This window comes from Sebastes fasciatus, chromosome 15 (genome assembly GCF_043250625.1).
Source record: "Sebastes fasciatus isolate fSebFas1 chromosome 15, fSebFas1.pri, whole genome shotgun sequence".
Lineage (NCBI taxonomy): Eukaryota > Metazoa > Chordata > Actinopteri > Perciformes > Sebastidae > Sebastes > Sebastes fasciatus.
The window spans coordinates 21,923,593-21,937,676 of record NC_133809.1 but is presented as its reverse complement, the minus strand read 5'-3'; the positions used below and the strand labels follow the sequence as shown (position 1 = coordinate 21,937,676).

General features: G+C 40.1%; 1 protein-coding gene across 4 annotated transcripts in view; it reads left to right on the top strand.

Annotated features, from left to right (window-relative positions):
- The first annotated feature begins 231 nt into the window (after nt 1-231).
- kiz (kizuna centrosomal protein) overlaps nt 232-14,084 on the top strand; it is a 31,133-nt gene continuing 17,280 nt past the window's right edge. For all 4 annotated transcript variants that reach the window (XM_074660593.1, XM_074660594.1, XM_074660595.1 and 1 more), the window contains exons 1-8: nt 232-403; nt 2,126-2,188; nt 3,097-3,259; nt 4,577-4,654; nt 5,954-6,563; nt 6,641-6,893; nt 12,785-12,904; nt 13,602-13,766. In XM_074660593.1, coding sequence (XP_074516694.1) covers nt 336-403; nt 2,126-2,188; nt 3,097-3,259; nt 4,577-4,654; nt 5,954-6,563; nt 6,641-6,893; nt 12,785-12,904; nt 13,602-13,766 — 1,520 coding nt within the window. In that variant the 5' untranslated portion in view covers nt 232-335. The remainder of the gene's footprint in view (nt 404-2,125; nt 2,189-3,096; nt 3,260-4,576; nt 4,655-5,953; nt 6,564-6,640; nt 6,894-12,784; nt 12,905-13,601; nt 13,767-14,084) is intronic.

Sequence of the window (14,084 nt, the reverse complement as noted above, 5' to 3'; positions counted from 1 at the left end):
AAACTTAATAATTAGGAATGAAGTTGGCCAAAAAGGTGTCACACAGAATTGGGTGATAGTTTATACTGTATGCTTTATAAACAGTCAAACCGGACCGGGTTCATTTTGACTAGGGAAGACCAAAGTTGCATGGTCGAAAGGAAGACAATAGGAGGGTTAAAAAGAGCAATATCAATATACTCACACCACGTGTTCTCTGTTTATCCGCAGGGGTTTCTGGGTAGCGGTGGTCATGGTAACCACTGTCAACATCGGCCATCCTCCATCCTCCTCCTCCTCCAGCTCCTCTTCTTCTTCTTCCTGTCGGTTCTGCAGTAGCGCCGAAAATAACAAGCATGGCTCGCAGAGAGGAGCAGTATTACTATGAGAAGATAACATCGATACAACAGAGCCTGCATAAAAGGTGAGAGTTCCCTCTTTGTTTTTGTTTTGGCCTGGTGAGGACCGCGGACTCGAGTAGTGATCTCTGCCGCTCCGGCAGCCTCCTCCTGCCGCCTGACACAGGGGAGGTAACCGGCTAGCTCCTGAGCTAACCAGCTAAGCTATGTCACTGCAGACCATAGGAGGAGATGCTAGCTTGTTCAGTAGCCTCTTTACTTCGGATGCTACCTTTAGGTAACAGCAGTAATTTGTTGTTCTTGCATGTAGATGAATGGAAAGCTGGCATTAACTGTGATATAGTATATCAACATTACCATATACACACGTAACGTTAAGCATATATCATGTAGCAGCTAATATACACTCAGTGGCCACTTTATTAGGTACACCTGTAAAAATGAATGCAATCCAATACAACAGCTCTGCCATCATTTCTACCTTTACAAAGACACTGATGTTCAGTTTTGATGTGTTGATTCAACTGTATGTTTATATTGACTTTGTAGTTTGCAGTGGTGTTGAATTGGACTACATTATATTGAGAGGAGGTTCTAATATTTTGCCCTTTTACATGAGAGGTGAAGAATAATATTTCAAGTCCATTTCAAACACTAACTCCAACCTCAGTAAAAAACACCTCTTGGAAAGTTTAACAAAAATGGCCCATTTCAAGCTTAAAGGTAGAATATGTGGCAGAGCTGTGGTACTGGATTACATTACATTGTAAAGGTATACTTAATAAAGTGGCCAGGGAGTGTATATGTATGTGTATTTCAGTCTGTGGGGTGGATTTGTGGAATGGGTTAGGTGATGGGTTGAAGCAGAGCACAAATATAAATCACTTTAAAAAGCTATACAACAAAATATATTTTTGGGAGGTATATGGTTAAGGAAGAGTTGTGTTAAGGGTTGTGTTAAGATAAGATAAGATAAGATAAGATGAACCTTTATTAATCCCTGAAGGGAAATTCAGGTGTCAAAGCAGCAACATCAGCAAACAGAGTGAAACACAGGAGAGGTAAAGGTATACAAAAATGATAAAAACAATAATAGAGATATAAAAGATACAGAGTGAATGGGTGAACATAGTGTATGCAGTCCGTCGATAAATACATGTAGTATGTGCAATAAATAAATGTAATATGTACATATATGTGCAGTCTATAAAGTGGCATATAGGATGTATAGTGTAAAGTAAGTGTAAAGTGCGCCAGTGGCTAGAGTCCAAGATGGTTGCAGATAGTGCATGTTTAAAGGTAGATAGTGCATGTTTAAACTTCTTAAAGTCCTAATAGTTCTCATATGGGGGTCAGGGGGTTATATCTACTTTTTAACTCCGGATGGACATCTGGGTTGTAAATAAACTTGGGATGCTGTTCATATATTTAATTTGGGATGTAAATAAATCTGGGATAGTTTATATATGATATTATATTATCATTCTATGATATATGAGTTATAAGAGGAGAAGTGAGAAAGGGGGAGGGAAATATAAGTTTTACTTCTCCCTACTCCTTTTCGGACACTATTACTCTTGTTTTGTTTGTTATTATTTTGTATCTGTTTTTATTTATTTTTATGTTCGAAATAAAGTCTTTCATTCATTCATTCATTCATTCATATCAACATTAGCATACGCATTATAGTTCACGTGAAAATGCTTAAGTACCGTTATTAATGATAATTAGATGATGCTGTGGTCAGTGTGTGGGTGACAGGTCCTCTGGCTTGTGTGTGTTTGCAGGGAGAAACGGAGGCTGGAGCTGGAGAGGGAACTGTTTGCTTACTCCAGATCTGATCATAGAATGTAAGTTGTATAAATTAGTATATATATCTAAAAAGAGATTGCCTTACTTTGTTCTTATACCTTGACTTACCTTATCTTGTTCTCAACTTGACTTTCATATTAAGCTGTAACTTTGATATATGAGACATTTAAGTAGAGAGCCCTATACTGTATATATAAGTTGGTATTTTATATCAAATTAGTTTAGCAAATTTACCATGTATAGGTATATTATATATACATATATATAGGTCTCTTCTGCACTATATTAACTTTTTTAATAGTCCTGTATCACAGGTGTTACCCTGCACTATATTCAGTTTTAACCGTTTTCTTCATCTCCTTGTATTTTTATATCTGGTATATTTTTTTGTATTTTGTACTTTGTACTACTAACTTTCTTACTGCCTTTTTACTAACATGTTTTGCACTATGGAACTGTGATGCTGGAAACTTGAATTTCCCTCGGGATCAATAAAGTTACTATCTATCTATCTATCTATCTATCTATCTATCTATCTATCTATCTATCTATCTATCTATATTTAATCAGTATGCACACTGTATACACTGTATAAATGCATAGTTATGTTAGTAATTTCATTTGGAAAAATGAAAAAAAAGGCCCCAGCATTTGTGTTCATCTGATTTTTTTTTTTTGTTGAACAAAAAAACATCCACACAGTTGTGTGTTACAAGCACAGTGCACCTTTTGTGATGTAAGCTGAACAGCCTGTTTCCATTGTAAATTGATTCTTATAAATATTAACACGCCAGGTCAAAACAGCTGATACGAGAGTTGAGAACAAGATTTAAATTTAAAACATATTGTGCTTAACCTTTTCTTTGTGAAAAGTCTAGCTCTTATATTTTTTGACAATGTTCCTAGATAATATTTCTTTGGAATAATAGTTCTCCACTGCCTTCAGCTCACAGATAAAGCATTCCAAACTGCGCAGTTATCTCAAGGAAATCTGTGACAGGGAAGCTCGAGCAAAAATGAGAAACCTTGAGCTTCTGAAAGATGTGGAGTGCATAGAAATTAGCATGAAGGAATATAGTCCTGATCGTGGCCCCCTGCAACAACAAAAGGTATAACACACACACACAAAACCCGCACACACACACATTATTTCATTTGTTCAGAGTTTTTCTCATTATGGAGTTTTATTAAGAGAAATCTGAACAAACACTCTGCCCACTGAGGTTTATTCAGGTTTAGACAATTGTGCTTTTTTCTAAAATATTTTATTACATTTAATCATTTTTTTTAATACTGTGTGTTTTGAAAAACACTTGTCCTAACGGGTTACAATATATGCTGTGACTTTAGAATAAGAACAACACAGACCTATAATATGATATAATATTTCGAGGAATGTATATTTATTATTACAGCATGTTCATTTGCCTCAATGCCGTGCTGTCATTTTAACACAGAGTAGAAACATTCGCTTGCAATTGCTTGATGTGACAATAGTAAACACTCAAACTGTGCAATTTATCACGACAAGCAAATGGACGAGGGAGAAAACAATGAGCCAGTCAGATTATCACTTAAAACTCAACGACAGTGCTTGACAGCTTAATATCAAATTAACAAAATTGGCTAATTATGACTCGCTGAGTTAATTGCCCAATATAGAGAGACTCTGAAGTGCTCCAGAGGTTTAGTCATTCTCTCCCCTCAAGCAGTTGGTTTATTTCCTCTTGATGCTTTATGAGTCCTACATGTTTGTTGTTATTTTGGTCGTCCTGTTGCTCTTTGTTTCCATTGTGTAAAATCACCCTGATTTTTCCTGGTTTATCTCTGATGTTTTTGTTGCAACAAAAAACGTACATTTTCGAATGGACAAGTTACATGCTGAGGTGTGCACATTTATGACAATTCTAGTGTAAATTTTGTTAGTATTGGTTGTGCAAACCGTTGAAATACAAGAGTGGCTAAATGAGAAAATTCTGAAAGCTGTCTTTTTAAATGCTCTGCTTCCGTAAACTGCCATTGCTTTTGGTGAAAAGGTCTGGCATGTTTGAGCTAATCCAAGTGCCCTTAAAATGGCCATTAGGCTTTTTTAATTGAAGTTGGGATTAAGGCAGCAAGTTGGTCTGTGGCCGGTCAGATAAAAGGGTTAAAGGGTGTCAGCAGCCACACAGGAGGAGGACACTCACTTGGGAAATCCCACTGTGATTGACTGATGCTTGACGTTGTCACTTTTGCTCTTATACCTTCTGCTTTTACGTCACATGCAGATAATATTCAACAACACTATCGCAGCGTTATAACAGACAATTCCTAGTGTTTGCTTGAAGTGTCAGTTTGCCTGTCAGTTGAATATTATGACTGTCATCTTTCTGCTCTTATCGTACTCTCATCTTTGTGTATCATTCTGTCTTTACATCTCTTTACAGGCTGACTTTTTCAAGAAGATTTCCAGATTTAAGGAAGCAACGAAAAATAATACGGAGAAAGAGCTCGATGCAACAAAGGTAATGCTAATACGTGCAACATGAACTAAGAATAGCATTCGTGTTTGGAAGTAACATATTTGTGCATCGTGTCACATCGACTACGTATTGTGTGACCCCTGTTGTGTGTGTTTGTGTGTTTTTACACATATTTCTTTATGGTTGAAAAATGCCATTTTTATGTTGGATCCTTCTTTTTTGAAATGTTTACACGGTTTATGCAAATCTCAGTTCTATCAAGCTGTGTTTTCAGATTTAGAGTAACAAAGGCAAGTAGACATTACGCCTGGTAAATCTGTAGAGGAGTCTACATTTAAACTGTGTATCTGTAATAGCACAGGTGTCTAATCCTAGCCGGTGCATCTGCACAAGCGATGTAGTTCAAGTCCGTAGCTGCTTTCTCCCTTCACTTAAAGCAGTTAAAGCTCTTTTAGATGAAATGTCTAAGACATCTCATAATAACTTGGAGCATGCTGTCTAGAGCAGTCACTTGTAACTGTGTGCAAAACCCCCGTCAGCCTGTCGATATTGTAATGAGCAAAATGGTACCGTCACTCCATTATGCATACAAGCCATTGGCTGGCAGTGTGCATGTCCCTCAGGCTGCAGCATTCATTAAGGGAAGCTTACCGGGCTGAAAGCTGGAGACAGATGATAACGGGATATGATTTTCATATTTAATACATTCCTTGGAAGAGCACACGCGTGCCGCAGATTGATAGAAGAATCAATTGCTACTTTAGTGAAACACTTTCTACTTTGCCCTGCAGCTACCGATGGAATCACTCAGCCAAGAAATTAACTTTTCCTCTTTTTTTTTTTACCTACTTTGTGGATCTGCTGGGCAGGCTGCATGGTTTACAGTGAATGTTATTAAGCAGCTAACTGTTTGGTATTTAAGACGCTTATCAGAAAAGAAACAGAAGCCGTGCTTTTTGTTATTATGTTTGGAGGGAGGCTTTTTTTTCGCTTCACTCTCTTCCCCCCCTTGGTGACATTGCAGACATGAATCAAAACTTGTCTAAAGGATTTCTAATAAGATGAAAAGTTAAAACATTGATCCTGAGACATTCTTCTGAAAGATGTTGTGAAAAGCATTCTGACCTTGGCCCAAATAAGCTACACTTATTCAAATTTGTAAAGTGGATAGTTAACATACTTGAGTTGAATTTCTTTCAGAATATGCTTATTCAACCCAAGCAAGAAATTTAACGTCTTTGAAGGATTGTATTTATTTGTAAATAACATTTTTATGAGATAATGGGAAGTTTTTGTTGCCAAAAATGAATACATTTAATTGATTTTTTCACATATTTGCAGGTTGAAGTCGTGCATAGACAGCACCAGAACAGCTCCAACAGCTCTCACCCAGCTACACAACCACCAGCGGTAATTTTTATGGGCCGCCAGACCTCCAGAGGGTCTGACGCTGAAGCTGGCACCACAAGTGTACACTCACACCAAGCATTGCATCGTTCACCCAATCGCAGCGTGCACTCCCGCGAACGTCTACCAAGTGGCCTTTTGAAGGACTTCAGAGTTGGCGGAGAGGACGGCGCCGGCAACCGAGCACATTTATCAGATGACATTTCAGGCTCAAACGATTCCCCCGACGGCTGTAATTTGAGTGACAAACATGAAAGGACGACGGCGGCGCTCCCGTCGGTTCGTGCCTTAACAGGCGCAGCTGGCAGTGTGCCTTTTGGAAGTGATGATGAACAAGAACCTTCACCTCTGGTGACCTTGACGGGGCCTGAGAGGAATCCGTCTCTCGGCAGCAGTAGACTCATGAAGGTTGAGAATTCCTCTGAAGAACACGCTGACTCCCGAGAGGTGGCTCATCAGCCACCCATAATGGAAGATGGAGAGAGAGGTCTCAGCCATTTCATGCCTCAAACCACTTTTGGAGAAGAAGCTCAAGATATACCAGGTTTGCAGTGCTACTCCTTGCTTATCACCTTGTGACATATTTGCATTGTCTTTACTGAAATCTTTATTCATATCCAGGTAGACGTGAGAGCGTCAGGACGCCAAGCTCTGATGTGTCGGAGAGCAGTATTAGCGACCTGTCCATATCGCTCACACAATCTGAGCTGGATGAGGATCTACCAGAGGGTGTGGCACCTGAGAGGAAGGCCACTTCTGGAGGGAGTGATGATCACAATCAGCACAGTCCTGAATCATCCCTCCACTCTGATGGATCCAAGGACACACCACGGTTAAACCGTGAATCCTCAGCTCCAGTGTTGACCTTGGAAAGGTACAGTATGTATCACTTCTGTGCTTTGTTGTCTGGGAGAGCGTCAATGGAGGAAAACACTAACACTTTGATTGTTTCATGACAACACGCTTCTTGAAGCTCGCACAATGCAGTCTGTGTTGTTTTCCTTCAGACCTTTACACACCGGGGGCGTGACGAATAAACGACACGGAAATGTGAAACACTCGCCTGCGAGTATTATATGTCTAGGGCTTTTATTGTGAAAGGTAAGAACAGAAGGAGTGGATCCGGTTTGCACTGCCTCTGTCAAGGTTGAAAGGAGTAATAGAGAGGCGAAGTCCCGCCCCCTTTCGGTGGACCACCATGGGACCTTATTTTGGAAAAAATATGTACGTTAGTCACCGGCGGGAGACAAATAATGTTTTAATACATATGATGTTTGTCATTTTAAAAGATAATTTTGCGAGTTAAGAAAGTCACAGTTTGTCTTAGTATAATTTGGTTCTGTTTGAAACCGCTCAGTGAACTACTTCTTCTAGCTAGCTACCTTAGCTATGTTCCATGCACAAATGAAACATTATCTTACCTGATGTGTTTTATCCAGCGATTCCTGGTCTTTTTATCAGCTGGGAAGAGAAACAACGAGCGAGACCCGTTGCTCGTGTGAGTACATCCCGGTGCAAAACACACAGCCATCGTAGCTTCAGCGAGAGAGACGTCACTTATGCGACATTTATGGTGTGTAGTCTTTCTAATAACGTATTTTCACAGTCAAACTGCCACTTTCTCGACTCGCAAAATTATCTTTTAAATTGACAAACATCATATGTGTCATTGATGGCGCAAGGATAAAAAAATATTTGTCTCGCCGTTGACTACCATTCGTATTTTTTCCAAAATAAGGTCCCATGGTGGTCCACCGGAAGGGGCGGGACTTCGCCTCTCTATACTGTTTGCTGGTTCAGACTACAGAACCTCCGTGTTGTTGTTTCATAGGCGCAACTCAATCCGTTCCACACAACTTGATTGTTTGTTGCCTTAATTTGCGGTGCGAAAACTCTGAAAATAAACCTCATTACGAAAAAAAAATGACACGCCCTTTTGTTTGTAATATTCGCGTTGTGTGTGAAAGTACTCATAACAAAAACAACAGTTCGAAAAAGTATATTGACGTGCAAATGAATCGCCCCGGTGTGTAAAGGCCTTAAGCCAGCTGAGAAAGGAGAATGTTGTGCATAGCCACGCTGAGCCACAGAGGGCTGTTAGTGATAGGAGCGGGTGAAGACACCGTACAGTCCTTGCCACCATCACATCAGAAGCTGACAGAGAGGATTGTGAGAGTCACGGTTCCATGCCACCGTGCTCTCTGCAGCTCAGCGGCAAGCTGCGGCAGTGGTGGCAGTGATGCATCTTATAGGGTAGAGCTCAGGACCTGTCACCAACAATATTGCCCTAATCCAAGATAATGCTGTAACAGAGCAATTTTCTGCTCGAGAGACCTCAGGGAAGTCCCCAGTGGAGGAGGAAATTTGTGGCACCATAGAGTGTTCTGGAGGGTGGGCATGTGGACAGCACTTACAGCCACAAATCCTTAGCGTGATGATGGCCTCTGAGTTGAAGGATCATTTTGGATGGGGGTTAGAGCCACAGAAAATCCCATGTGAATGTTTGTGCCCAGAGCCTCTGCTGCATTTCCCCTCCAATATACAGTATTTTATGAACATGGCCTCTTTTGCTCTCAAAAAAGCAAAAGCATACATTTTTTACTATTAAATGCTTTATTTTTTAGATTAAAGGCCTTTACACACCGAGGGCGTGGTGAATATACGACACGAAAATACAAAATACTGGCCTGCGAATATGATATGTTTAGGGCTTTTATTGTGAAACGAAACGTGATTGGTTGACGCTAGGGCTGTCAATCGATTAAAATATTTAATTGCGATTAATCGCATGATTGTCCATAGTTAATCGCAAATTAATCGCACATTTTTTATCTGTTCAAAATGTACCTTAAAGGGAGATTTGTCAAGTATTTAATACTCTTATCAACATGTCCAGAAACCCTCACAGGTACTCAAATATGCTCAAATCATAACATGGGAAACTGAAGCCCAACAGGCAACAACAGCTGTCAGTGTGTCAGTGCGTTGACTTGACTATGACTTGACCCAAACTCTATGTGATTATCATAAAGTGGGCATGTCTGTAAAGGGGAGACTCGTGGGTACCCATAGAACCCATTTTCATTCACAGATCTTGAGGTCAGAGGTCAAAGGACCCCTTTGAAAATGGCCATGACAGTTTTTCCTTGCCAAAATTTAGTGTAAGTTTGCAGCGTTATTTAGCCTCCTTCCTGACGAGCTAGTATGACATGGTTGGTACAAATGGATTCCTTAGGTTTTTCTAGTTTCAGGTGGTGACAGTATCTTCAATCTAGCTTTAAAACTGAGCCCGCTACAACCTTAACCTCGCAAGTAACGTTAATGCGTTAAAGAAATTAGTTGCATTAATACAAATTTGCGTTAACGTGTTATTATCACGTTAAGTTTAACAGCCCTGGTTGATGCCTTCATTTGCGGTGTGAAAACTCAGAAAATCGGAAAACAGATTTTTTTTTCGCGCATTTTCGCATGTAATATTTACATTCTGTGTGAAAGTACTCCGGACAAAGACAACAGTTCGAAAAAATATATTGACGTGCGAATTAAACATACGAAAAAACGCCTTCGATGTATAATGGTACCCAGTTGCACATATGCTCACAATAATGTTATTCAAATCAAACCCATTATTTCTGAGCATTATCCAGTGTACTTAATAAAAAAAAATTCAAAAAATTTATGAAATGTAGTCTGAAGGATTTTATTTTTTGAGAGTTTAGCATGTTCATGGCTGCGTCCCTGTGTGGTCTACCATACTGTTTATAGTGTGACCTCAAGAGGAGCTGCAGTTAGCCCGTACCGGGGAGACGGCAGTGGGGGCTGCAGCTTTTATTGTTAACATGGAGGGCTTCTGTGTATGAGGAGAAAACCAGAGGCTTTGATGTAAAGCTCAGAGAGCATCCAGTCTCTATCCTCTCCCTCTCTTTCTCTCTCTCTCTCTCTTAAGGTTAGAGTTTATATCGCTCCCTCCATTCAGCTCACAGTCAGGAAAAACAAGCCCGGGCAATTCATTAGATTATCCCATTATATTTCTCCTCCAGCATAGCTGGGGTGAGTAAGGGTACACGACTGAAATATCCTCCAGGTTTTTCTTCTTTTTTTTTCTTCGAGGCTCATCATAATGGCCTCACTGTGTCCTGCTCTCAAATATATCGTCCCTGAACTGCAGGATGGTTCAGTGACAGCATAACATACAATTTAAGTTTTAAAAAAAATCCAATACAAGTGTAGAGGTAGAATGTAAAATGCAAAGAAAGTAATGTGATTGTTTTGCATTTTTTACAAAGATTCTTCATTTGGCTGGTTATCTAGTCTCGGTGAAGTTATTGTCACACAACACTTTGTAAACCGTGTGCTCACAGTGTGGTGGGACACATCCTAAATTTAGCCAGGCAATGCCAGCGCTCAATGTGTTGTTATTACTTGTGGTATATTTTTCCCCATTCCTTTGTGTCATATTTGCCGTCTGTGGCAGCAAGGTGAGATTCCTCCGACACCAATCACTCAACAATGCGACCATTCCGTGTGGTAAACCACACCAGAGCCAGTACTGTACACTGTAGAGCAATATCGCCGCGGAGAGGCTGACCCCTTCTTCCTAGCTAACAATGCGCCCCTGATGATGTCGACGCGCGGACAACAGCAGCATCTAAAGTGAGGTTGGGGACCTTGACATGAAAGCTGGCAACAATACAATGAGAGAGAGAGGTTTGCAGGAAAAACACAAACTAATTCACTTTCTCCCTCTCTAAAGGTCTCTTTTTGAAGAGCGTTGACAAATAAAGTGGAAAGAGAAAGATGACTATTTCAAGGCCCACGCTGACGATAAGGGAGAGGGAGAGAAAAAAAAGATAGAGCTTTTGCCTATGCTACTTCAGCCACACTGAAGAGGACTTAGCACAGACGGATTGCACACTACAGAATGTCATGGATATAATTCAAGCTGCCAGCTTAATCAGGATGTTACCAGGAAACAACCTGCAAAAAAAGAGGGAGCAATTGTTTGCTGACCCCTAACCCAGGAGCCCATTACAGATTGTCATAAATTCTTTTTTGGCCCCTTTTATGTAGGGGGGCTCAGGATCCCTCGGCTCGGGGTTTCATGGGAGAATTCAATGAGGGCCACCCAGAGCTTAATGCTCCAGAAAGAGATGGATTCCCAATATCCACATGCATTAGGCATCCATTTCTCATTTTGCAGCCGCACACAGGACCAGATTAAAGTGTAAATCTCTCACCAAAAGAAATCATCCCGAGGCCCCCTTTTTTTTGGGGGGGGCACCTTTTTTCCTTTTAATGTGAGATGGTGGTAGTGATACAGAGTTGTTAATATTTTCATTGTTTATTTTTTATAATGAAATTACATATTTATGATAGGGCTGTCAAAGTTAACATGATAACGCGTTAGCGCAAATTTGTTTTAACGCCACTAATTTCTTTAACGCATAAACGCAACTTAAGATTTTTAGGTTGTAGCGGGCTCGGTTTTAAAGCTAGAGTGAAGATACTGGCATCATATGATATTAGAAAACCAAAGTTCATTGATACCAACCATGTCATACTAGCTTGTTGCAAAGGAGGCTAAATGACGCTCCAAACTTATGCTAAATATAGTCGAGAAAAAAACTGGCATGTCCATTTTCAAAGGGGTCCTCTGACCAAAAAATGGGTTCTATGGGTACCCACGAGTCTCCCCTTTACAGACATGCCCACTTTATGATAATCACATGCAGTTTGGGGCAAGTCATAGTCAAGTCAGCACACTGACACACTGACAGCTGTTGTTGCCTGTTGGGCTGCAGTTTGCCCTGTTATGATTTGAGCATATTTTTTATGCTAGATGCAGTACCTGTGAGGGTTTCTGGACAATATTTGTCATTGTTTTGTGTTGCTAATTGATTTCCAATTATAAATATTTACATACAGTATATTTGCATAAAGCAAACATATTTGTCCACTCCCATGTTGATGATAAATCTCCCTTTAAGGTATATTTTGAACAGATAAAGAATGTGCGATTAATCCTGATTAACTATGGACAATCATGCGATTAATCGTGATTAAATATTTTAATCGATTGACAGCCCTAATTTGTAATAATGTTTATTTAGCCATTTAACTGTTTACAGCTCATTGAAAGTTTTACCTAACTGCAGGCAGGCAATTCTACAAGAGCAGCAACAATGAATCAATTAGTTGTCAACTATTAAATTAATCCCCAAATATTTTGATAATTGATTAATCGGTTTGAGTATTTTTCTGAAGAACAAAAGTCTAAATTCTCTGATTCCAGCTTCTTAAATGTGAATATTTTCTAAATATCATTGACTTGTGGACATAACAAGACATTTGAGGTCGTCATCTTGGGCTGTGGGAAACACTGATCGACATTTTTCACCATTTTCTGACATTTTATATACCAAACAACTAATCGATTAATCGAGAAAATAATCGACAGATTCATCGACGATGAACATAATTGTTAGTTGCAGCCCTAGATTCTACAAATTCTACTTTTGAATGCCAGGTTTCACGTTCAGGTCATTACATGTGGCACCATCAACACAAGTGTTATGTGGCGGTACCATTCTAATGATCAGATTCCTCCAGCAGTCCTTGAGTACCTCAAGGAAATTGCCCAGAAAAATTTGGATCAAATTGCATCCTCTTTTTTTTTTTTTTTTACAAATAACAGGCCTGATCGATCATATGACCTCCTCCATTTTTATTTCCTTTCACCGTGTTAATGGGTAATGTGTATTTTAGTCTCTCACAGGAAGGACTCTTTAATCTGCTAGACGGCATCGAAGGACGACTCCGCGGCGAAGGGACCAGCGTGTACGGGGACTCTTCGATTGATGGAAGACAACTCAACAGAATTATCAGGTATGCCCTTCCTGTCTTTCCTCAGACTTTAAAATCTTATCTCTCCGCCGTCTAAATGAAACACTGTCCATATTTATTTATTTAACGGCCATGGAGCGCTTTGTGCGGATGAGGAAAACATATTATCCAGTTCTGCTAAGGGCTCTCACTTTAGATGAAGTGTCATCACCAACATGCACGTCTTTATTTCTGAGGGGGTTTTCAAACACATGGGATTGTTATAGTAACCGCCCTGTTGAATTGTTATTGGGAGTCGGGGAGATGGAGGATGGAGAATGTGTTTCATTAGACTGGGCTTATTTTTCATAAGCCTTTTTATATTTCATAGCGTGATTAATTTACCATAATTGGAGTTCTTGTTGTAAAGTATGGATAAATGTCTGGAAAAATGAAAGCTTTCTCGCTCTTTTTTGTAAACCCAGTTTATACTTATCCCCCCCCTTCTATGCAGTGTTGTAAATGATGTCAACAACATCCTCAATAGTAAAGAGAGTGGCCATCTTGTGTCGTGACCCTCAGCGTAATGTTGGGTCTCGCTGTGATGTTATGTGAGTGTGCATGTGCGTTGATGTGTATGATCATACTTGTGTGCATGTGAAGTGTTAGCAGCTGCTGGATGTACTCCATGTGCTCCTGACCCGCGGGCCGAGCCCAGGGCTCCATGGCAATAGCTGACTGCTCTCTATATATTGGACAGCCTTTGTAACGGTGGAGCGGGCTTGAATGACGAGGACCTGGAAGCATGTGGAGCAGTCATCCTTCATGGGCTTCAGAGGTTGTCATGGAGCACGGCGAAGGGCTGCCTGCTACCACGGGATCTAGTGAGGGCTCACCAGTCCAGCACTGAGCCTAATGAAATAAGGTAAGGCCTTCCTGGTTTCTCTGTGGCACACCAAAGACTGATGGCAATGTTTTTTTTTTCCCATTCTATAGTAGTGCCGGGCAATATTTCGATATCATATCGATATTGTGATATGAGACTAGATACCGTCTTAGATTTTGGATATCGTAATATGGCACAAGTGTTGTCTTTTCCTGATTTTAAAGGCTGCATTACAGTAAAGTGATGTATTTTTCTGAGCTTACCAGACTGTTCAAGCTGTTTTATTATTTGCCTCTACCCACTTAGGCATTATATCCACATTACTGATGATTATTTATTTATTAATTAATTAATTTT